Here is a 23,280-nt window from a genome sequence, read left to right on the forward strand (position 1 = left end):
TCACCTTCCTCTTCCAAATTGTTCCTCCAGCATTAACATAAACTCACTGCCCCCTAAGCTTTCTACCTAACCTTTCAAGTTGCCATTATCAACTGGATCCCATACAGATAGTTTTTTTAAAGGGCACAATGCTCAAGGCAGACATTCTTTACTAGTTAAGCTTTTGTTTGGTTTAAACAAGACTTCAAGGGATATTTTCAGTTTAGGGTTTAAAGATTATCTCTGGGCAATAGTTTTAGGGGTTCATCCACCCTCTATGGCTCCAGAAAGTCTGGATTCCATAAAAATATGAAAACCTGTCCCGTATTTTTCCCTTTTTGATCAGGATTCCTCTCTAATAGATGATATTTTCTCTTTGACTACTTTGGGTTCTAATAACTTGCAACAAAGAGGTCACTGAGACTCCAATATTCCCTCTGCAGCCTTGCCCAAGCTGCTCAAAGTGTGACCTTGGGACCAGCAAAACCAGCATCACCTGGCAGCCTGTGAGGAATGCAGATCTCAGGCCCCAACCCAGACTGAGTCTGGACCTGCATTTTAACAAGGTCTCCAGGGGGACTTTGTTTGAGAAGAGTTATTACAAGGAATTGCTGGAGGACACAACCATGGGCTCCCAGCCTCTCAGAAGATAAAGAGGACACCTCAGGAGGAAAGTTCCCTTTCTCTCACCCTCTTCCTACCCCCTATGACAGTGGTTCTCAGCTGAGGGCAATGATGTTTCCCAGAGGACATTTAGCAATGTCTGGAGACATTTTTGTTGTCACAGCTGAGTTGGGGGGTTGCTAATGACATCTAGTGGGCAGAGGCTAGGAAGGCAGCTAAATATCCCACAACGCCCAGGACAGCCCTCCTGTCCCCACAACAAAGAAGTAAAACGTATACAGCTCAAAATGTCAAAGTGCCAAGGCTGAGTGATGGCTCTGAAGGTTCATCACACTCATACCAGAAGCTCCAAGGAATCAGATCCCCATGAAGGGGGCTGGTCAACCTACTGGTGACAGCACTGTTCCTCAGGTAAAATGGCCTCTCCTTGCCCAACCTAATATCACAACTGACAGAAGCTGAAATTTTTGGTTTACTTGGTCTTGGGATCCAAGATCCAGGTATGTATAAAATATCTTTCAGCATTAAAGTGTCACCCTCAGGCCATGGTTAACAACGATTCAAAGTGCAGTGAAGTCAGGGCAGGGTAGCCACCCCAACAGGACAAACTCTGATACCACTTACAGCAGTCCTCTGCATACCATCAGATCACCAGGGCCTGGGTGAGGGTGACAAGGCTGATGGCCATACTCCTGGGGGGGTTGTAAACCCTGGGTGACTGTGAGCAGGCCTGTTGCTATAAATGAGTATTCAGTAAGTGCATAAGTAAGACACTGTACCAGCCACCAGGTAGAGAAACGCTGTGAGTAAACACAAAAGAAATGGACAAGAGGGGAGAGAGACCTACCTACCCAACTGTAAAAGAAAGTGCTCTACAAGAAGAATCTTTGTCAAAGGGGGGAAAATGTGGAACAGAATTCCAAATTCCCAGACTCTCTGGAGCCATTGAGGCTGGATGAACCCCCAAAACTGTTGCCCTGAGATAACCTTTAAACCTTAAGTCAGAAAATGTCCCCTGCAGTCTTGTTTAAATCAAACATAGGTTAGCTTATTCAGTAAAGAATGTTTGCCTTGAACATCATGCTCTTTTGAGAAACTGTATGGGATCAAATTGACAACAGCAACTTGAAAGGTCAGGTAAGAAGCTTAAGGGGGCAGTGCCTTCAGGTTAATGGGAGAGGAACAACTCAGAAAACAAGGGCGAGAATGGTTGTACAACTTGAAGAATATAATCAATGTTGCTGAATTGTACATATAGAAATTGTTGGATTGGTGTACATTTTCCCGTGTATACTCTAAACAACAATAAAGAAAGAGCAAGCACTGTACACACACAGAGAGTAAATATAAGTCAGGAACTGACTTATATTTTTTATATGTAAGCGCTCAAGAATAATAGCAGAACTCTAGAGTACACCTCATGAGTCCACAAAGCCCATTCTTAGAGGGTACTGAAATATGCAGTGTTTGTCTCCACTCAGGGATAAAATAGTTAGCTGGTCACTCAGGTGATGGACTCTGTCCAGGGGGATGGAGTCTAACAGGTCTATCTCAAAGCAAACATGAGAACCAGAGAGTTCCAGACAGGCATTTGCGTGCCCTAACAACCAGCCGGGGTCAGGATCTCTTTCTGTTCAGGTCAATTGCTTTATTTTGGAAGACTCAGTGCAAACCAGATGCTTTACAAGGTCTGCCCCTTGGGAGAACTATTATTTTTCCCTTTGCAATCCCATTAACCTGATTTCCCACCTCACAGCCTGGGGGTGTGGGGAGGGATTGCAGAATGCATCTGCTCCAGCCCACATGCATCACCCTCTGCTGAGGGTTACTGATGAAATCAGCAGTGACGTGTGGACCTATGCCTGACCCCGCATCCAGGCTGGGATGTCACAACTATTTATAACCCACCTGGACTGTGCACTTGGAGGAACTGTCAGCACAGGTGCACTGTGCCACCCTTTTGAGCATAACTTGGCCATGGATGGTAATGGGAAGCATTACCTGTGAGTTTGCTTGCTGATGTTCCCTCTATTTTGACCCCAAGCAACTGGGCTTGTGTTAGCATCAGCTAGCAACTGGGCTGGTGTTGGACTGTACTAGCATTCAGAAGTTTCACAATTGTGGTGTGTTTGCCAAGCAGCCCCAGAGATAGCCTGGGAGTGGGGTAGCCTTAATCCCTCCTGATCTCAGAATACTTTTGCAAGCATTCTACTTATTTCATCCCTGAGTGGTGCAAACGGTTAAAGTGCTCAGCTGCTAACTGAAAGGTTGGCAGTTCAAGTCCACCCAGAGGTACCTTAGGAGAAAGTCCTGATAATCTACTTCCAAAAAATCAGCTGCTGAAAACCCTACGAAGCACAGGTCCACTCTGACACACACGTGGTCACCATACATCAGAGTCAACTCGGTGGGAATTTATTTCCACCTAGCTCTGTGGCCAAAGGGCTTTTTGTTGGTGGAGTATCTTGCGCTGAATTTGTTCATGACCATTAAAGCAGTTAACCCTCAGGCCAGTGATTTTGCCATTTTTCTTGGCACTGGCTCCTGAGCCCATTTCAGGGACTGGGAAAGGTAGAGTCTCCATGACCAATAGTCCGGACTGTCTACAGGGTCAGTTGCTAGCTTAGAATCCATCTTCCCCTCCTAAATCCACATCTACAACAGGCATGGGTCCCCCTTTGTGCCTAGTTCGGTGCCCCTCCCACCAGGTGTACCTTCCCTTCTGCTGGACATAGAAGCTGCCATGGATAGCCAGATCCTTTTCCCAGCTCTGCCATGCTGGAAGAACCATTAGATCACCCACAGTGGGCAGGCCCATCAGGATGGAGGCACCATCTAAAGTGACCTCTCTGCAGTCCAAGGATAACATTCCCAGAGTGAGCTTTATGGAGTCTTGTCTGATGATGTGCACCCTAGGGTTCTGCTATTGTTAATGTTATTAATGTTGAACAGTTTCTTATGAAAATTTCCAGTTGCCGTCAAGTAATTCTGACTCATGGTGACCCCACGTGTTTCAGAGGAAAATTGCCCTCCATATGGTTTCCATGGTTAAGAACTTTCTGAAGCAGATCACCATGCCTTTTTGCGAAGGTGCCTCTGGGTGGACTTAACTGCCAACCTTTTGGTTAGCAGCTCAGAGCGTTAAGTTTGCACCACCCAGGGACTCCATTGTACCAGTACCTGGCTGATATTTACTCTCCACACGTGCACAAGGGCAAGCCGAGCACCAGGGACATCATGTCAGGCCCCCACCCTTCACCCCACCATACATAATCCCACGGTGCATGTGAATGTGGGGACAGGGGGTGGCATGGGGAGAAAACATGGAAAATAGAAGTCCAGAGGTCTGGATAAAGGACACTGAAGATCTCACGTCTCATATTGCTCCCCTAGGCCAGAGCAAAGGGCATCTCCCACTCCTGTTCACTGTGTCTGAGGAGGCTCGGCTGCCTAAGAAAGCTGAGCCTGCAGCCCTCGGAGCTCTGCATGCTCTCAGGCCTACCTGGTAAAGCGAGGAATTTCATCATTGATGTTCAGGATGTTCACCTGGAGGGCTGTGGAGACTTTGAGGCCTTGGCTGTCTCTCACTTCCACAATGAGATAGTGACTGTGAGGGAAATATTCCAAGCAGGAGAATTAAACTTTGCTCACAATACCTCAAACTGCAGTGGCAGTAGTAAGGAAAGAATGTATCCCCATTCTGTCTATGCCCACCATATGCTCCTGCAGAAGCCAGGCCTGTTATGTCCACCCTTCTTCTCTAAAACCCACTCCTCCACCTCAGCTGCCATTAACACCACCATTTCACTGTGTGGCTGCTTGTGCCAGCCATGGTACACGTCCTGTCCCCTTCATTTCTCACAATATCCCTGCAAAGTACAGATCACACCCATGCGAGGACACTGAAGCGCCAAGGGATTAACCAGCCCTAGTTCTCACAACTGGCCAGAGCCGGGATTCAAACCTGGCTGACTTTAAAGCCTGTTTTCTTTCCAAACCCTGGCCTTTCCTCATCTCTTTCCTCCGAGGCCTGCTGGCCTCCACCCTGATGCTTTAATATTTGTAGGCACTTGGCTCTATCAGCTGTCACAGTCTCAGTGCCACCTCAAACCAGACTGGGCATCTGAGGCAATCCTACAGATAATTGGGAGCCCTTTCCCATTTGGGGTTCCCATGAGTCAGAACTGACTTAACATCAGCTGGTTTTTTTTTTTTTTTCTTTTCTTTTCACCCCACACCTTGGCTCTTGTTAACTGTAGATAAAGATTTTGGACAGGGAGAGAGGTCTTCCAGGTAATTACCTTATTCCCTATTTTTCTTTGGGGCTTACTACCCCCTAAATATAACAGGAGGACAACAGACCTCTCAGAGCCACCCAAGCTGCCCCCATGTTGCACTGGGCCTGCTCCTTCATGTTTTCATTGTTGTTCAAAAAACCACCCAGGAGAACTTCAAGCAAGGTCATGCAAAGGCTACCTGTTGTTTCCTGCTTCAAAGTCAAATTCTGTTGTTGAGAAGAGGGTACCACTAGCAGACATTCTGAAGCTCTTGGAGGGAGAAATCAGGAAATACTAAAAAACAAGAAAAAGAATGTAACTGTTAAAGAGAATAATTAATAACAGACATATTACTTTGATTTTAAGGTTTTTCTTACCCACAAAACCAAGTATTAATCGTAAAAAAATTCCTGACCCCAAATTAATCTTGCCAGAGGCTTTTTTCTTGCCTCCAAAGTTGCTGATTTTTTACTTTCCTGTTCAAAGCCAGGTTTACTTAATTTATATTTCAAAAAGTATCATGGCTGCAGATAGGTGGAGGGACAGAGACCACCTTGTGACCTGGTATCAGTTGATCACAGCATAAAGAAAGGGAAGGGCAGGGTTCTACCAATCATGTTAAGATTAGCCAATGGTTATCTTCTATTCTTCTCCCTCCTCTTCTCTTCATAAGCTTCATTGTTCCTAGCCTGCTTAGAGTCGCTTGCTTTTTTTTTTTGTTCGGAATTAGAATGGTCTCCTTATATGCATATAGAATAGCTGCTCAGAATAAACTTTGTTTCAATTACTTTGAGATTTATTTTTAACATAACTAAGTCAGCACACCTGTGCACCTTTCTCCAGGAGACATGTTTGCCTGGTTCCCATTTTATGTTCTTGGTTCATTAAACTTTCTTTTTTTTTTTTTTAAATTAATTGTGGTAAATATGTATGTAACAAAACACTTGCCATTTCAACGTTCATCACACGTACAGTTCAGTGACATTATGTTTATCAGGTTGTTCAAATCATCACCATTATCCATTTCCAAATTTTTCATCACCCTTAACAGAAGCTCTACATCCCCTAAGCAATGAGTCCCTTTTTCCCCTCCCTCCTGCCCTCAAACATTCTTGATGCATCAGGATGAGGCCCAGTGGGCAGGTCTCAGACTTAATGGTTCTTGAATCACCAACTTTCTGGATCTGTTTGTTTGATCCTCTAGCCCTGACTGGCCACACCCTGAGAAGCTGGTCATTGGGTCCTGCTTCAATCACAGAAAGCAAATAAAAAACCCTCCTGTCTAGGCAGGAACTGCTTCCAAGGCCATTCTCCTTGTCTTTTTCACTGTATTCTCACTTGTGCTCCCTTGGACAACTTCAGTCTTTAATTCTAAGTCTTTTGATTCTAAGTCTTGGCTTTAACCAAACCAAAAAAACTCAAACCTGTTGATGTTGAGTTGATTCCGATTCATGGTGACCTCACATATTACACAGTAGAACTGCCCTCCATAGGGTTTTTTTGGCTGTAATCTTTAGGAAAGCAGATCACCAATCCTTTCTTCTAAGGTGCTGATGGGTGAGTTCAAACTGCCAACCTTTAGGTTGGTAGTCTAGCCAACGCTGTTTAAACACCTACCATGCATTAGGGACTAAGACTGATACTAAGGTGATTAAGATATGTTTCAACCCTTAAAGGAACTTTCAATATAGTGAGGAACATAAATGTACACAAACATCATGCATTGAAATGATGGAAGCGGCAAGTGTGAGCTGACAATGAAACTTAGCAGGGCATAGAGTCTAAATTGGAGCCTAGTTTGGGGATATAAAACATCTATTTTTAAATCCTATCTCAGGTATGTGGCCACTGGTAAAGCCCTTCCCACGTTTTGGGAGTTGAGTCTTTTTGTAGTCCTTAACTTCTAGCATCTAGGTTAGCTCTTTTGATGGCACCCTGCCCATCACCACTTGCTCTGATAGGCACCCACAGGTCTATCTGTACAGCCCACTAGGAGCCAGCCCCTAGGAGGACCATCCCTGTCCTGTCCAAGGAAGCAGGGGGAGGACCTGGACCAGAAGAACTGGTTCAGGTTCTGGTCCTCACCACAGCGTCTTGGACAAGTCCTTTCCTTGCCTATAACTTAGGGATGATAATACCAATTGCTCCACAGTGTTATTGTGAGCATTAAATGAGAACACACACGGAAAAAACCCGAAGGGCTACAGCACAATTTGAGGCTTATGTGTTTATATCCATTTGTTCCAAGATACTTTAAGGTGAGAACCCTTTAAGCCAAATCCTTCACAGTTGAGTCGATTCCGAATAATAGCGGCCCTACAGAACAAAGTAGAACTGCCCTGCCCCACAGGGTTTGCAAGGAGCGCCTGGTGGATTTGAATGGTCAACCTTTCAGTTAGCAGCCGTAGTTCTTAACCACTACGCCACCAGGGTTTCCTTTAAGGTGAGAAATTTTCATTATTCCCCCCTGGGATGAGGGATGATATGTCATCAAGAACTTGGATCTCTCTGGATCAGATAATCAGAGGTGACTTGGCAACCAGAACCACACCCCCTGAAATCTGAATCAAAAGAAGTGCTGACCAAGGTTTCCAATCCAGCAATTTGCCGTGTTGTGATGGCAGCTGAGCTCCCAGAAGAGGGAGTACGCAAAACAGATGAAAGGTTTCCTTTGGGGCCAGTATAAGGTTTTAAAACCATTTTTTAAGTTGTTACTTTCTGTTTATTATTTAATAATTTCTAGGTTTAACGAACATACATTTTATATAAAAATTGGGAAATACAGAAAAGTATAAAAAAGAAACTAAATATAAATCACTTGTAAAATCCTATCATTTTGATGAATAGCCTTCCATTCTTTTCTGGGCAAACATACAACCTCTAAAAAAAATTTTGGATGATGTCCTAATCAAAATGACAATATCTTTTCATTTAAATCATCCTTGAAATTTATTTTTCAGCATGGATAGGTAATGATGGCACAGTGTTCTACTATAGGAGTTTACTTTGCTAAACTTGCTGGTCATTTAGGGGTTTCTACCCATTTTTTGAGAGGAGATATTTGGGTAATACCAAGGTGGACCCTTCTCTAGCCTCCCAAATTGTACAAGCACCTTGACAGCACTCAAAGGTGCAATGTTTAAATCCCTAAAAAAAAAAAAACCCTAGCCCCCATCAATTCTCCAGCCCACTTCTAGGACAGCAATTGCCTAGGCCTGCAGCTGCCTACACATGGAGCAGTTGTCTTTGAGTGGATCCTTCCCTGAAGGGAAACCTCACAATCATGGATCAGTGGCCCATGCTGGATGTGATGGAGTGACATGGCTCTGGAGACCTGAGAGGGGCATTAACTATATGCACCTGAACCGAGCTATATGTACCTTCCACGTGTGTTCTGAAATGCACTAGATGGGCCCCAGCTCTGGTTGGTCCCAAGCACTTGAGTGCCAAGATCTTGGGATACAGAGATGACAGGCCCTGCTCTCCCTAAGCTTATGGTCAGCTCAAGGAACTGACAAATAAGATGTGGGAGAGATGATCTGAGAAAGATAAATAGATGGTATGACGGGAAGAGAGGAGGAGGAGGACTTTAAGACCTACCTGGGAATATAAGGCTCACAAAATGGAGCAGTAGAGTTCAGCACTATGGCTCTGGGGCCAGATTGCCTGACTTTGAGTCCTGGTTCCACCGATTCCCAGTTGCATGAGCTTGCGCAGTAAAGAGCAGTAACAGTAGTACATGCCCCACGGGGTGATCATGTGAAGGGCTCAGAACAGTGCCTGGCACATGGTGAGCCCTCAGTAAAGGCTATTGCTATCCTGTTAGTATGTAAGCTCTATGAGGGAAAGGGCTTCATTGCATTCACAGTTATATGCCCAGTGCCTGACACGTAATAGATGCTCAATAAATATTTGTTAGTGGTTTAGTGGTAGAATTTTCACCTTTGATATGGGAGATCCAGGTTTGACTTCCACTAATGCACCTCATGCACAGCCAACTATGATGCCGAAAAGGTTTCAGCAGAGCTTCCAGATTGAGGAGGACCTACTTCCAAAAACCAATCGCTAGAAACAGATCGCAATGGTCCGATCTGCAACTGCTCACGGGGCTAGCGCAGGAGAGCGCAGCACTTCATTCCGTGGCATAGGGTTGACCTGGGTCGGGGGCTGACTCAACGCAGCTAAGCGCAATGAATGATAAACACTGGGGTTTTCTTCTTGCTCATTTCCTGAGTGAGACCAGCGTTCCCACCTTAGAGACTCTTCAACAAAACAGCAACAACCAAAAACCATCTTGCCAAACATTTTTTTAAAATGGTTGGATGTAGTAATGTTAGACTTGGCTACTAAACCTCCAGTTCTGCCTACAGTGTCAACAACTTACAGGGAGGAAAGAAAGAAAAATAGTAACAGATAGAAAGAATGTGGAGAACTGCAGAATTAGGGGACGTGGGAATTTTCTTTTTTATTGCTATTAAAAGGCTGATTTCCTGGAATCCTGATTTTTTTTTTTTCTTTTAGTGCCAGGCTAATCTCTTTTATCCCTGAACTTACAAGCTTGTGTTAATGGGAATAGCAGTTTTATACTTAGAAAGGAGATAATATCCATAGACTAAAAATATTGGGTCATGTGGCCATTTGCCAGCAACTCAGTAAGGCTTTCTGTAAAACCTGGCATTCTCTCCTCCTTTTAAAGGCTTGTTTAATCAAAGCTGCTCCCCTGATATTCATTCTTGGAAAACAAAAATTAAATAGAATGAAAAGCAATTGCAGCCCCTTTCTGCCCCAGTACTGGCTAAGAAAAGTCCTGAGTAATCAGATCAATTCTACTAACAAATGCTTGTCAAACAAGCTCTCTGGTTTCCCTGCTGGGAATATTCCGTTACCACCACCCTGGGGTTTCTCTCTTTGCAGTCCCGTCGCAGCCATGGTTTGCTCCGGGCCATACAAGCCTCCATTTGGAAGACAAGAGCCCATACTTCCTGCCCAATCCCCCTTTATTGCACCACGGTGTAGGCAGATAGGAGGATGAGAGGAAGCCGTCCTAGCTTCCTGAATCGTCAGGATCCCTGGAGAGCCACAGCACCTCTGACCAGGCCTCTACTACAGTCTCAGGGGTGGGTCAACCTGTCCTGGCTTTGCATCCATCAGTCACTTTCAGGCCCAGGACAGAAACAAGCAAAAAGGGTTCAGCCCCCTGTCTCCTAGAGGAGAGATCAGCCAATTTCCAGGCCACTTTTGGCCAAGTTTCCAGAGGGAAGGAAGGATTCTTATTTTTCCAAAGTCCGGGGCATACCAATGACTCTCCAAGCCACGGAGTGGTGGTGGTGTTAGTGGTTGTCTTAGTTGTCTAGTGCTGCTATAACAGAAATACCACAAGTGGTGGCTTTAACAGAAATTTATTTTGTCATAGTTAGGAGGCTGGGAGTCCAAATTCAGAGCGTCGGCTCTGGGGGACCACCTTTGTCCCTTTTCAGCCTCTGTTCCTCAGCAATGTTCATGTGACTTTGTATCTGTTTTCCTCCATCTCTGCTTGCTTGCTAAATCTGCTTTTATATCTCAAAAGAAATTCACTGAAGACACACCCTACACTAATACTGCTTCATTAACATAACAAAGAAAACCCTTGCCCAAATGGGATTATAGTCATAGGTACAGGGGTTAGGATTTACAACACGTATTTTGGGGGGACAAAGTTCAATCCATAACAGTTGCCATCGAGTCAGCTCTGACTCATGGTGACCCTATGTTCAAAAGAACAAAACGTCGCCCGGTCCTGTGCCATCTTCATGGTTGTTGTCATGTTTGAGTACGTTGTTACAGGTATTATTTACTGCCTTCCAGCCTAGTGGGCTCGTCTTTCAGCACTCCATCAGAAAATATTCTGTTGTAATCCATTAGATTTTCGTTGGCTAATCTTCGGAAGTAGATTGCCAGGTCTTTCTTCTTTGTCAGTTTTCCTCTGGAAGCACCACTGACACCTGTCCACCATAGGTGACCCTGCTGGTATTTGAAATACTGGCAGCATAGCTTCTAGCAGGAAACCCTGGTGGCGTAGCGGTTAGGTGCTACCGCTGCTAACCAAAGGGTCGGCAGTTCAAATCCACCAGGTGCTCCTTGGAAACTCTATGGGGCAGTTCTACTCTGTCCTTTAGGGTTGCTATGAGTCGGAATCTACTTGACAGCAGTGGGTTTTGGGTTTTAGCTTCTAGCATCACGCAAGCCACCATAGTACAATAAACTGTCAGTCGAGTGGTGGCTTGTCTAAGCCACCGAGTACATGCCCACAAACCCACTCAGAGGGCTAACAGAACCAACCATAGCTGACAGAGAAAGAAAGCCTTCCCCTACAGCTGGCACCCTGAATTCAGACACCTAGCTTCCTAAACTGTGAGAAAATAAATTTGTTCGTTAAAGCCATCCACTTGTGGTATTTCTGTTATAGCAGCACTAGATGACTAAGACAGCATAGAAAGGGATGAATGGGAGTGGGGGTCAGGAGACCTCGGTTCGCACTGGAGTTACCCAGCTCAGGAAGAGGTCTCAGTTCCCTCCCTCATCTGTGAAACAAGAGACTGTTCAATGGACCTGGAATGTCCCAGCCAGCCAGGACCTTTGATAGGGTCAGGTTCAGAATACGACAATCACTTTATTCCTAGGAAGACTTCTTGGAGCCAGAGGACAGACAAGAGCAAGATGCAAGCAGTGAAGAGAATTACTCCCCTATTGGCTCTCCTGGTAGCTCAGCTAGGAGCAAGGTTATTGCTCTTTTAATTTAATCCTTTGTCTGGTCTGCTGAAGACAAAGCACATTTCACTTTATGCAAAAGTCCTTCCCTAATGGAAGGGCCAAGAGAAAGCCCCTTAATGGAGGAATTGCCGCACTAGATCACTTTGCCTCCAGCTGCGACACTGATTAACGTCCTGAGAGTCTCCAAGGAGGCTCAGCTGCAGTAAGCAGTCACCGGGACCATTTCCAAGCAGAGGGAGGAAGAAGGGAGCCTGGGAGTTGAATGGAAGGAGGGGTGGTCTCATACAGCCTCCTTCAGAAGGTGGAGTTGGGGGGGCAGCCCAGAGAAGGGATGCCAGGAAATGTAATTATTCACATGCAGATCCCTGTTTGCATCTTGGTACTGTGAGCCCACCGCTGACACGTGCCTCTGAGCCCTGCTCCCATCACAACATAGAAGGTGCGTGGGGACAGGGACCTAACGTTAGCTGTAACCCTGTGCCCTCTGATACAGGAGCCAGTAGCCACGAGGACATGTGATGAATGAGCCATTCAAAAGGTGCCTGGTCTGAACAGAGATATGCTGTGAGTGCAAAATGCATGCCAATTCTGAAGACTCAGTATGAAAAAAAAGAAACTAAGATACCTCATTAATCATTTTTACGCTCACGATGTATTGAAATCATAATATTTTGGATATGTTGAGTTAAATAGAGTGTATTATTAACATTAATTTCATCTGTTTCTTTTTATTTTTATTAATGCAGTTAAGTGCTCAGCTGCTAAGTGAGAGATCGGCGGTCCGAACCCACTAGCTGCTCCACAAGACAAACATGTGGCGGTTTTTTTCTGTAAAGATCACAGGCTTGGAAACCCTATGGGGCAGTTCTACTCTCCCCTACAGGGTCACCAGGAATCGGAATTGATGACAGTGGGTTTGGTTTTTTTTATCAGGACATTTAAAATTACATATGTGGCACTCATTTGTGGCTTGCATTGCAGCTGTATTGGACAGTGTTGGTCTCAACAATGTACAACCACATGCTTTCAAATTTTTTATTTTTAAGGAAGCGAGCAAATATTAGTGGTTTCTGGATTAGCCTCTATTTTACAGGATCTGGAAACCCTGGTGGCGTAGTGGTTAAGTGCTACGGCTGCTAACCAAAGGGTCAGCTGTTCAGATCCGACAGGCGCTCCTTGGAAATTCTATGGGGCAGTTCTGCTCTGTCCTACAGGGTCGCTGTGAGTCCGAATAGACTCCACGGCAACGGGTTTCGTTTTTTTTGTTTTGTTTTTTACATGATCTGTCACCTAATTTCACTTCGTTAAACTGGAACTAGTTTTTTTTTTTAAGCTGGATAAGGGTCGCGGGCTTTGTCATTTTAAATGAGCTGGGGTTTCAGCACATGCCCTAGAGCTGTTGTGTAAATTATCCTCCAACCCCAGCTGCTGTCCTGAGCAAGGTGGCTTTAAGACACCAGGCAGGAATCTGCATTTTTCAAAGCATCCTAAGTGTGTTCTTATGCAGGGGCCTGGATAACATCAGAGAAACACTCATAAACCAGCACCCGCAGCCTTTCTGAAGAGAAGAGTCACCTGGGGTATTTGGCAAATATGCAGATTCCCAGGCCCACTCCAGGGCCACAGAAGCCAAAACTTTAAGAGAGGGATTTGTGAGATTTGGGAGCCAGCATCTTAAAGCCAATATTCTCAAACCTAGGTGCACATTAGATCACCTGGGGGCTTTAAAATCCTGATGCCTGGGGCACACCCCAGGCCAAGTATCTCAGGCTATTAGGGCGTGGGGCCTCAGCATATGTATTTTTTAAAGCTCCCCCTATGATTTCAATTTACAGCCAAGGTTGATAAGCACTGGTTCAGTCAATAGCAAATTAACCAATCCTCCTTCTACAGTTACAGAGTATGTCATTTAGTGCCCCCAAAGCACCCAGAATCTGATTTCTAAGTTCAAAGACCATAATATACTACTTCCTAGACTGGTAATATCTTTTTTCTAGTCTGAGAAAAGTTCCTTCTAGATTATGTTCCCTGCTTCTGCAGGCTGGTTGTTGACTTTCTGTGCAGCTGTTAGTTCTAGCACAGGTGCTAAACACTTTATTAACACTTTCTGCTGCAACTTTAAGCACCCCTCCCCCCCCCAAAAAAAACCCCAACTCCTAAACCCACTGCAGATGCCCCAGCAGCCCACCCACTGCTCTCAGGCCCCTTTTGATGGCTTCACATTTTCTCTTAAAAGAGCAACACCTGCTACTATGCATTGATAAAGAACAGTGAGGAATCTGTGAAACATTTCATAACATGGAGGAACCTGGAAGGCATTATGCTGAGTGAAATTAGTCAGTTGCGAAAGGACAAATATTGTATAAGACCACTATTATAAGAGCTTGAGAAATAGTTTAAACTGAGAAGAAAACATGCTTTCGTGGTTAAGGGGGCGGGGGTGGGAAAGGGGCATTCACTAATTAGATAGTAGATAAGAACTACTTTAGGTGAAGGGGAAGACAGCACACAATACAGGGGAAGTCAGCACAATTGGACTAAACCAAAAGCAAAGCAGTTTCCTGAATAAACTGAATGCTTCAAAGGCCAGCGTAGCAGGGGCAGGGTTCTGGGGACCATGGTTTCAGGGGACATCTAAGTCAACTGACATAATAAAATCTATTAAGAAAACATTCTGCATCCCACTTTGAAGAGTGGCATCTGGGGTCTTAAACTCTAGCAAGCAGCCATCTAAGATGCATCAATTGGTCTCAACCCACCTGGATCAAAGGAGAATGAAGAACACCAAGGTCACAAGGCGATTACAAGCCCAAGAGACAGAAAGTGCCACATGAACCAGAGACTACATCATCCTGCGACCAGAAGAGCTAGATGGTGCCCAGCTACAACCGATGACGCTCTGACAGGGAACACAACAGAGAACCCCTGAGGGAGCAGGAGAGCAGTGGGATGCAGGCCCCAAATTCTCATAAGACCAGATTTAATAGTCTGACTGAGACTAGAGGGACCCTGGTGGTCATGGCCCCCAGACCTTCTGTTGGCCCAAGACAGGAACTATTCCTGAAGCCAACTCTTCAGACATGGATTGGACTGGACAATGGGTTGGAGAGGGATGCTGGTGAGGAGTGAGCTTCTTGGATCAGGTGGACACTTGAGACTATGTTGGCATCTCCTCCCTGGAAGGGAGATGAGAGGGTAGATGGGGTTAGAAGCTGGCGAAATGGATACGAAAAGAGAGAGTGGAGGGAGAGAGTAGACTGTCTCATTAGGGGGAGAGTAATTGGGAGTGTGTAGCAAGGTGTATGTGGGTTTTTGTGTGAGAGACTGACTTGATTTGTAAACTTTCACTTAAAGCACAATAAAAATTATTTAAAAAAAAAAAAAAGAGCAACACCTGTTGCCGCTGCTTCCCTTCATCTGAAAGGGTAACACCTACTCTATGAGGTGTTTTTAAAGGGGCTATGACCTTAAAAGGAGCCCTGGTGGTGCAGTGGTTCAGAGCTTGGCTGCTTAACCAAAAGGTCAGCAGTTGGAATCCATCAGCCCCTCCTTGGAAACCCAATGGGGCAGTTCTACTTTGTCCTATAGGGTCGCTATGTGTCGGAATCAACTTGACAGCAATTGAGGTTACTTAGCGTGACCTTAATCCCTCTGTATACTTTGAAAATATATAGAAAAGATGGAGATTGAAAAATAACTGTTTTCCTTCAGCTCTGAGATTCCATCTACTTTGTCCCCACTGTGTCTTATACAAACTTTACAGCAATTATTATATTGAATCAAAATTGCTCGTTATGTGCATGAGTATCACCCATCAAGACTGTAAACTTCCTGAGACAAATGTGCCTTATTCATCTTTGTATCCAAATAGAGTGCCTGGCACATAGCAGATGCCCAGTAAATGTTGAAATGAGCTACATATGCAAGTGAGGTCCTACACTTCGGTTGCAGACCTAATCCCCATCCAGAATCCCTTTTCCTCTGGTCACACCAAGCAATAATAGCCACAGGACACAGTTCTGGTAAATGAGAAGTAAGCAGAAGTCCGCTGGTACAGCTTCCAGGAAAGTTTTTGTTTTCCTGCCCCAAAAAGGACTAGACTGACCTGGCATTCTCACTTTACCCTTTACCCCTGTCTGCCCTCTTTCTCTTTCTTCTTCCTGCCTAGAACTCAGACGGAAAGCCTGGAGGTACAGCAGCCATCTTGCAACCATGAGGTAAACAAAAAGTGAACAAAGTTAACATACTCTGGATGGAAGAGTAGTTAAGAAGAGCCCAGGTTCCTGATAGCACCATTGAGCAGCTGCTCGGAACTGCCTGACTCTGGACTGCTTTGTCACTGGAGAAAAAATAAAATCTCATTTCTGCCGCTGTAGCTGAGGATGTTACTGAAAAGTATGCATTGAAAGCATCTAGCATTGTTCCTATGGCAGTGGCAGTTCAGAGGTAGAACTCTCGCCTTCCATGTGAGAGACCCGGGTGTAATCGATTCATGGCCAGTGCAGGTCATGTGCAGTCACCACCCATCTGTCACAGGAGGCTTGTGTTTTGTTATGATGATGAACAGGTTTCCGAAGAGCTTCCAGACCGAGACAGACTAGGAAGAAAGGCCTGGTGAACTAGTTCAGAAAATCAGCCAATGAAAACTCTACGGATCTTAGTTATCTAGTGTTGCCATAACAGAAATACCACAAGTGGATGGCTTTAACAAAGGGAAATTTATTTCCTCACAGTCTAGAAGGTTACAAGTCCAAATTCAGGGTGTCAGCTCCAGGGGAAGGCTTTCTCTCTCTGTTAGCTCTGGAAGAAGGTCCTTGTCCTCAATCTTCCCTTGGTCGAGGAGCTTTTCAGGCTCAGGGACCCCATGTCCAAAGGATGTGCTCTGCTTCTGGTGCTGCTTTCTTGGTGGCATGAGGTCCCCCACTCTCTGCTTGCTTCACTTCCCTTTTATCTCTTAAGAGATAAAAGGTGGTGCAGGCCACACCCCAGGGAAACTCCTTTTACCTTGGATCAGGGATGTGACCTGGGTTAAGGGTGGTGTTACAATCCCACCCTAATCCTCTTAACAGAAAATTAAAATCACAAAATGGACGACAACCACACATGGCCTAATTGAGTTGATACACACATTTTTGGGGGGACACAATTTAATCCATGACAAGTCCAATACCCAAATGACCATGAGGCTGGTGCAGGGCTGGGAAGCATTTCATTCCGTTGTGCATGAGGTCGCCAGGACTTGGAGCAGACTCGATAGCAGCTAACTACAAGCATCGTACCTAGTACGAAGCAGGGACCCAGTAAGTATTTCCGTAGTCATTCACTTACTCGTGCAAATATTGACATGAATGAATCCTGAATGAATGAGTGAATAAGGGAGTGAAGGAATGACTTTCTGGGCAGAAGGATCATCTTCTAATAAAAAACAGACTCTTCCCTAACTTTAAGGTGTGTCCAGTCATCTTAAAACAGCTTTGTTTCAGACCCTGTAGACTACACTGTGCTAATCCTAGAGTTTATGCTCACTTCCTTCTGTTCGAAAAGGTAGTACTGTTGAAGCTGCAAATTGTGCAGCCAACTGTAGAAACAGCCTCCCAGTGTTACCAATTTACTGAGTGTCCTATTTCAATATTCTCATCTCTGTAAGGTGTTTGCAGGAGTATTGCCTGCTCTAGTTTTGTTCTGAGGCATTAGCTTCCTTTCTTTCTCTGCTCAGCTTCATTGAGTGCACTCCAGCCAGCCAAGCTAGGAGCTGAGACGTCCATGTCCAAGGACAAGCTAAGAGGCTAGCGTTCAGTAGTGACAGAAGCCCCTCTGTAGCTCCATTAATAAAACTGATTAAAAACGGATAGAAGCAAAATCAGCTTTCTCAGACTGAACCGGGAGGCAACTCTCCAGGACCCAGTTTCTTTCCCTATGGCCAGGAATTCCTGGGACTTTTTTTTTTTTAAACGTGGCTCTGAGCAGCTTGTCTTCAACTCTTGAAGAGGGTGTGGTCCTTGCCATAGACCCACATCTTCAGTAAATTTTCGTTGAACTTGATTGTTGTTTCAGCTCAAGTACATTTATGCTTGCTTTTAAAATAAATATAGGTGGATTTTTATTAGCTTCAATCAACAAAATATCGAGCAGTTTTGAAACGCTGGCACCATGCTAAGTGGTTTTACATCCATTATCTATTTAATACTCACAACACCCCTACTGTGGTAGGTGCTGTTATTATTCCCATTTTACAGATTAAGAAACTGAAGATCAGAGAGATTAAGAACTTGTCCAAAACCACACAGAGCTACAAATCCAGTCTGGTGTGTCTGTCTCCAAAGTCCCCTTACCTGTTCCAACCATTCTCTATGCTCTATTCTTTGAAAGTGGACAGCATCTTTCCCCTATTTCCACTGCCCAGGCCCACCATGCTGAGATACCAGGGCACCAGGCTCCTATGTCAAAGCCAATCTAGGCAAGTACCTCTTCAGGTTAACAAGGAGACTTACACTGAGGGGTATGTTTCGGCTTGTATCTTCTGGATCAAAGGCCTCAACCTGGTAAATGAATCCTGGGTTTATTCCTTCTGCAATGTAGAGCTCTAAACCTATAGCACCGTCCAAAGTGGAATAGGAAACATTTTATTAGATGAAAGCAAATAGAGAAATCCAACACTGAGGCAGCCATACACATCCAAAGGCAGCCAAAGATATTGGCATTGTGGGAAAGAGGGAAACAACATTAAAGGTCATAAGTAAGACCACTAGCCAACTTGTGTGAGTGTATCTACTCACTCATGGGCTTCATAAATAATAGGGCTGGCCAAGGTGGTATCAAGTCTTCATTTATTTCCTCCATCGAGAAATGACCTGAGGTACTGTGTTTACGAGGGGGGTAGCGGGGAAGAGGGAGGTAATAAGGGAAGAGAGTTGGGAAGCAACCACAGAGAAAAGTCTCCAGTGTGAAGCTGGGCCATGTTCCATGTTCACTCTGATGTGATAAATTCCTCCTAAGGTGACATCTTAAAGTGCCCCTGGATCTCAGTAGAAATTAGTTGGTTGAATAAGAGTCCCCAGGTGGCGCAAACAGTTAATGCACTTGGCTGCTAACCGAAAAACTGGAAGTTCAAGTCCACCTAGAGATGCCTCAGAAGAAAGGCCCGGTGATCTACTTCTAAGAAATCAGCCACTGAAAATGCTATGGAGCACAGTTCTACTCTGATACACATGGGGTTGCCATGAGCCGGAATTGAAGGCAACTTTTTTTTTTTTCATGCTTTCATTCAAAGAAATATTTACTGAATTCTCACTATGTGCCAAGCACTGATCTACACACTAGGATACGGTAGTTCACAAAACAGACAAAACCCTGCTCTCATACAGACAATAAAATAAATAAGTAAAATGTCTGTATATTAGTGAGAACTGTTATGGAGAAAAATTAAGGAGTGTTGTGGGATGCACGATGAGTGATTAGGAAAGGCTCCCTGAGGAGGGAACACTTGAGTTGAGATCCTTAAGGAAATGAGAAAGAGCCATGGGGATACCTATGGAAGAGTCAGAGGAAACAGCAAGCATAAAAAAATGCTGAGGTAAGGTCCCATCGACTCCAACTCATAGCAACCCTGTAGGACAGAGTAGAACTGCCCCCGTAGGGTTTCCAAGGCTGTAATCTTTACAGAAACAGACCGCCACAGCTTTCTCCCACAGAGCGGCTGGTGAATTCAAACCACCAACCTTTCAGTTAGCAGCCAAATGCTTAACTACTGTGCCACGAGGGCTCCTTGAGGTATGGTCATGCCTGGGGTAGTCACCTGTCAGCAAGGAGGCTAATATACTGGAGAAGGGGGAGGAGTGAGGGTGAGATGGGAGGGTTAGAGGAGAAACGGTGGCTGGGAAGCTCTTGCCAGATCTGATGAGGCCTTGTGGGGATTCTGACTTTCCCTGTGGATGAGCTGGGAAGTTCACATTGGGTTTTAAGTACAGGAATACCATGATTTCACTGGTGTTTGGACAGAATCCCTCTGGTGCTGTGTGGAGAATAGACTGAAGGGAGACCAGTTAGCTGGTTGTGTGGAAAATCAAATCTCACTTCTCTGACACGAAATATATGTTGAACAATCCAAATCAACTCATTATCAGTTCTTTTCCACTTCTGACACCAGCTGTACATGCAGCACTTCTTCCTCTGACCCTAACCACCCAGAGCTAGGCCACACCTCATAAGTTAATAAAGGGCGCAGTCCTCCAGACTGCCAAGTCTGTACAAGACCTCAGATGCCAGCCACAAGCTTGAGAGTTCTCAAGACACCATCACTCCTGACCTGATGGCTTCTGAGTAGTGGTCAGAAGTGATGGTGTCTTGAGTTCAGTAATTCACTACAACGGCTCACAGAACTCAGAAAGTGCTATACTTACGATTACAGTTGTTATAGCAAAAAGGATACACGTGAAGAGACTCATAAGGCAAGGTGTAGAAGGATTCTTAAGGTGAAGCTTCCATGGTCCAAAAGAGACGTGCTACCCTTCCATGTACATCAATGTCTGTCACCAACCAGAAAGCCCATGGAGCTTTCAAGTCCAGAGCTTTCATTGAATCTCATTATAGGGTACCATTGATTGAACTATGCTCCCCTCCTCTGAAGTGGGAAACCCTGGTGGCGTAGTGGTTAAGTGCTACGGCTGCTAACCAAAGGGTCGGCAGTTCAAATCTGCCAGGCATTCCTTGTAAACTCTATGGGGCAGTTCTACTCTGTCCTATAGGGTCGCTATGAGTCGTAATCAACTTGACAGCACTGAGTTTTTTTTTTTTTTTTAGTTTCCTCTGAAGTGGTGCTTTTTTCTTGTCTAGCTAGCACACACCCAAAAAGTACTTCATTAGGCCTCATCAAAGACACTTCAATCACTGGGGAAATTTCAAGGTTTTACAGGAGATCTCTCAGCGACCAAGGACAAAGACCAAATTCTTTGGGTAAAGTTAATCCCACACCAGTCATTGCACTAATCCAGGTGAGAGATGATTAGTGGCTTGGACCATGGTGGTAGTGGTAGATATGTTGCTGAAGTGTCGGATTCTGGATATGTCAATATTTCCTAACGGATTTGATGTTGGATGTCAAAGACAGAGAGGAGTCAATGATGACTCCAAGGTTTGGGCCCAAGCAACTAGAAGGATGGAGTTGCCACTAACTAGTATGGGAAAGGAATCCCTGGGTGGTACAAAGGATTAACACGCTCGGCTGCTAATCAAAAGGTTGGCAGTTCGAGTTCACCCAGAGGTGCCTTGGAAGAAGGCCTGGTGATCTACTTCCAAAAACCAGCCATTGAAAACTCCACGGAGCTCAGTTCTACTCTGACACATATGGGGTAGCCATGAGTTGGAGTCAACTTGACAGCAACTGGTTTGGCTTTTTTTATAACAGGAGAAGCAGATCGTGTGGAGGTGCAGAGAGTCAAGAGTTTGGTTTGAGGCCATGCTACATTTGCAATGTCTGTTAGACATCCAAGAGGAAATGTTGGGTGAGGCAGTTGGATATTTGAATCAGAAGTTCAGGAGAAAGTCTGAACTGGAAAGACAGACTTAAGCATTGTCAGCATATGGACTGTCTTCAGAGCCATGAGCTTGGGAGAGATCATGTAGGAAGTTACGCTATATTCCAGTATCTTATATTGTCCCTACTCTGTAGCAGATCCTGGCTCACAGAGCCCATAGGGAGACTGAACAAGCCAGTCAACAGACTGCAGTATACAGTGATAAGCCTATGATGGGCTTAGCACAGGTTCCTCCAGAATGATCCACTTGAGGCCTCTGAGCCTCAGTTTCTTCCAAAGGGCTGAGAAAGCACCAAGAGAAACCATGAATATTAAGGCTTTGTGAATTATTGGGCGTGCTGGGCTGGATACATTTCATTTGTTCCCTGCTCATTAAGCAGCTGCCTTTTCCAGAGAAAACATCTGCTTGTTTATTTACTTTCTCTTTTTCTCTGTCCCCCGGGCTCTTCCCTGAAGCCACCATCTGGGCTGCCTTGCACACCCAGCATATCTTACCTTTCGCCAAGTTGCCTAGAAAGTGAGGCGGCTCATTCACATCTGTTACCTGGACGGTGAGGACCTGTAGGTCTGTGACACCAACATCATCCTTCACATAAATCTGCAAATCAAATATGTTTGGTCCTGTTTCAAAATCTAGTTGTTCCTTCCCACTGGTTACAACCTAGAACCAAATGCAAAATTATTATTAACCATGTGAAAGAAGATCTGTTTTGCACGCATATATTTTGCAAAGGGATATTAGTAGGAAGGAAGCAACCGTATCCTGAAGACCACCTTTCATTCACTGTTGGAGGACCCAGTTGCTTTACTGAAGTCCTTCCAACACAAGCCCTATGACGCTTCACTAAAGGGACTCCTGAGGGTGGTGCTGCTTTTCATAGGAAAGAAAAATATTCAGAAGACATCCTGCTGAGATTGACTGGAGATGGAAAGCCTGAGAATTTAAAAACCCACCACTCTTGGGTTAGGCTCCTAGGCAAATCTCTTAGCTATGTTGAATTTATGTAGATTTTCTCATCTTGAAGAACAGGATGCTGCACTTTTCCGGGACTGCCATTAAATTATATCTTGACTTATCATTCCATTCTAATTTTCCCAAGGCAACATCTAAGAATAAACAACAGAAGAGGCACAGGATACATCTGCATAATGAGGAATGATATGTACTTACATCGACAGACCGTTCACTTTTTGGTGTGCCTTTCCACACATTCTCCCATTGTCAGGAAATCCTGTTCTCTGTACTCCAAGTGTTTTAGAGATGTGACTGAGGGGTAGGGGGTTGGAGGTGGGGAAATGCCAAGAATCAGGGCCAGAGAGACTACATCAGAATCTAGAGTTGTTGCTAGCAGGAACCCCAGTGGGCAATGATAGGAGACTCCTGCTGAGGTTAACTGGAGGCCAACCTGAGCCTTAGAAAGGGTGGTGGGTTCTAAGGCCTCTCACTTCTAAATGCACAGCCCAACTTAGCCCCCAGAACTCCCAGAAGGCTCAGAGCCCTTTGGGACATCAAGGACTAAATTTCATAAATGTCCTTAATTATGCTGATAGAATGTTTTGGTTATTAATGCAACTGGAACCAGGAAGAGAGACCTTCAGTGTTCTCCTGCAGTGAAGAGAGCACCTGGTTCTGATCCTCTTTCCTCCACTGAACTTCTGTGTGGACTTGGAAACGTTGCTTCTCCTTTCTCTGATTTTGTTTCTATGTGAATACAACTAGGAAAATAATTCTTGTCCTAGTTAAACAGCTGAAGTGTCATACAAGATATCACAATGAAGAGCTAGACCAGGGTTCTATAGAAAAGCAGGGAGAGAAAAGACCATTGTGATAGGCTTCATGGAGGAGGGGGTGGATACTGTGTTTGACTTTGAAAGATCTAAATTGGTTAAGAGAAGGGAGATGTGGAATGAATATGTGCACTGGAGGGAGAATGTATAACAGGAGGAGGGCTGGGAGGGAAAAGGGGATAGTCTTGTCCCCACCAATGAGCAGGATCAGCCTGGTATCTACAGGAATGCAGATAACTGGACTCTCTGCTTTGCGTATGGTTGGTGAGAGGAAGCACCACGTAGGGGTCAGAGCACAAATGCAGCACCCAGGCCGCCTGGCTTCAAAG

The 23,280-nt window shown here is 44.9% G+C and overlaps 1 protein-coding gene across 1 annotated transcript in view; it reads right to left on the reverse strand.

Annotated features, from left to right (window-relative positions):
• CDHR3 (cadherin related family member 3) overlaps positions 1–23,280 on the reverse strand; it is a 70,438-nt gene that overhangs the window by 36,090 nt on the left and 11,068 nt on the right. The window contains exons 3-6 of the mRNA XM_064290400.1: positions 21,659–21,824; positions 18,122–18,219; positions 5,080–5,174; positions 4,106–4,210 (exon numbers count right to left, since the gene is read on the reverse strand). Coding sequence (XP_064146470.1) covers positions 4,106–4,210; positions 5,080–5,174; positions 18,122–18,219; positions 21,659–21,824 — 464 coding nt within the window. The remainder of the gene's footprint in view (positions 1–4,105; positions 4,211–5,079; positions 5,175–18,121; positions 18,220–21,658; positions 21,825–23,280) is intronic.

This window comes from Loxodonta africana, chromosome 8 (genome assembly GCF_030014295.1).
Source record: "Loxodonta africana isolate mLoxAfr1 chromosome 8, mLoxAfr1.hap2, whole genome shotgun sequence".
Lineage (NCBI taxonomy): Eukaryota > Metazoa > Chordata > Mammalia > Proboscidea > Elephantidae > Loxodonta > Loxodonta africana.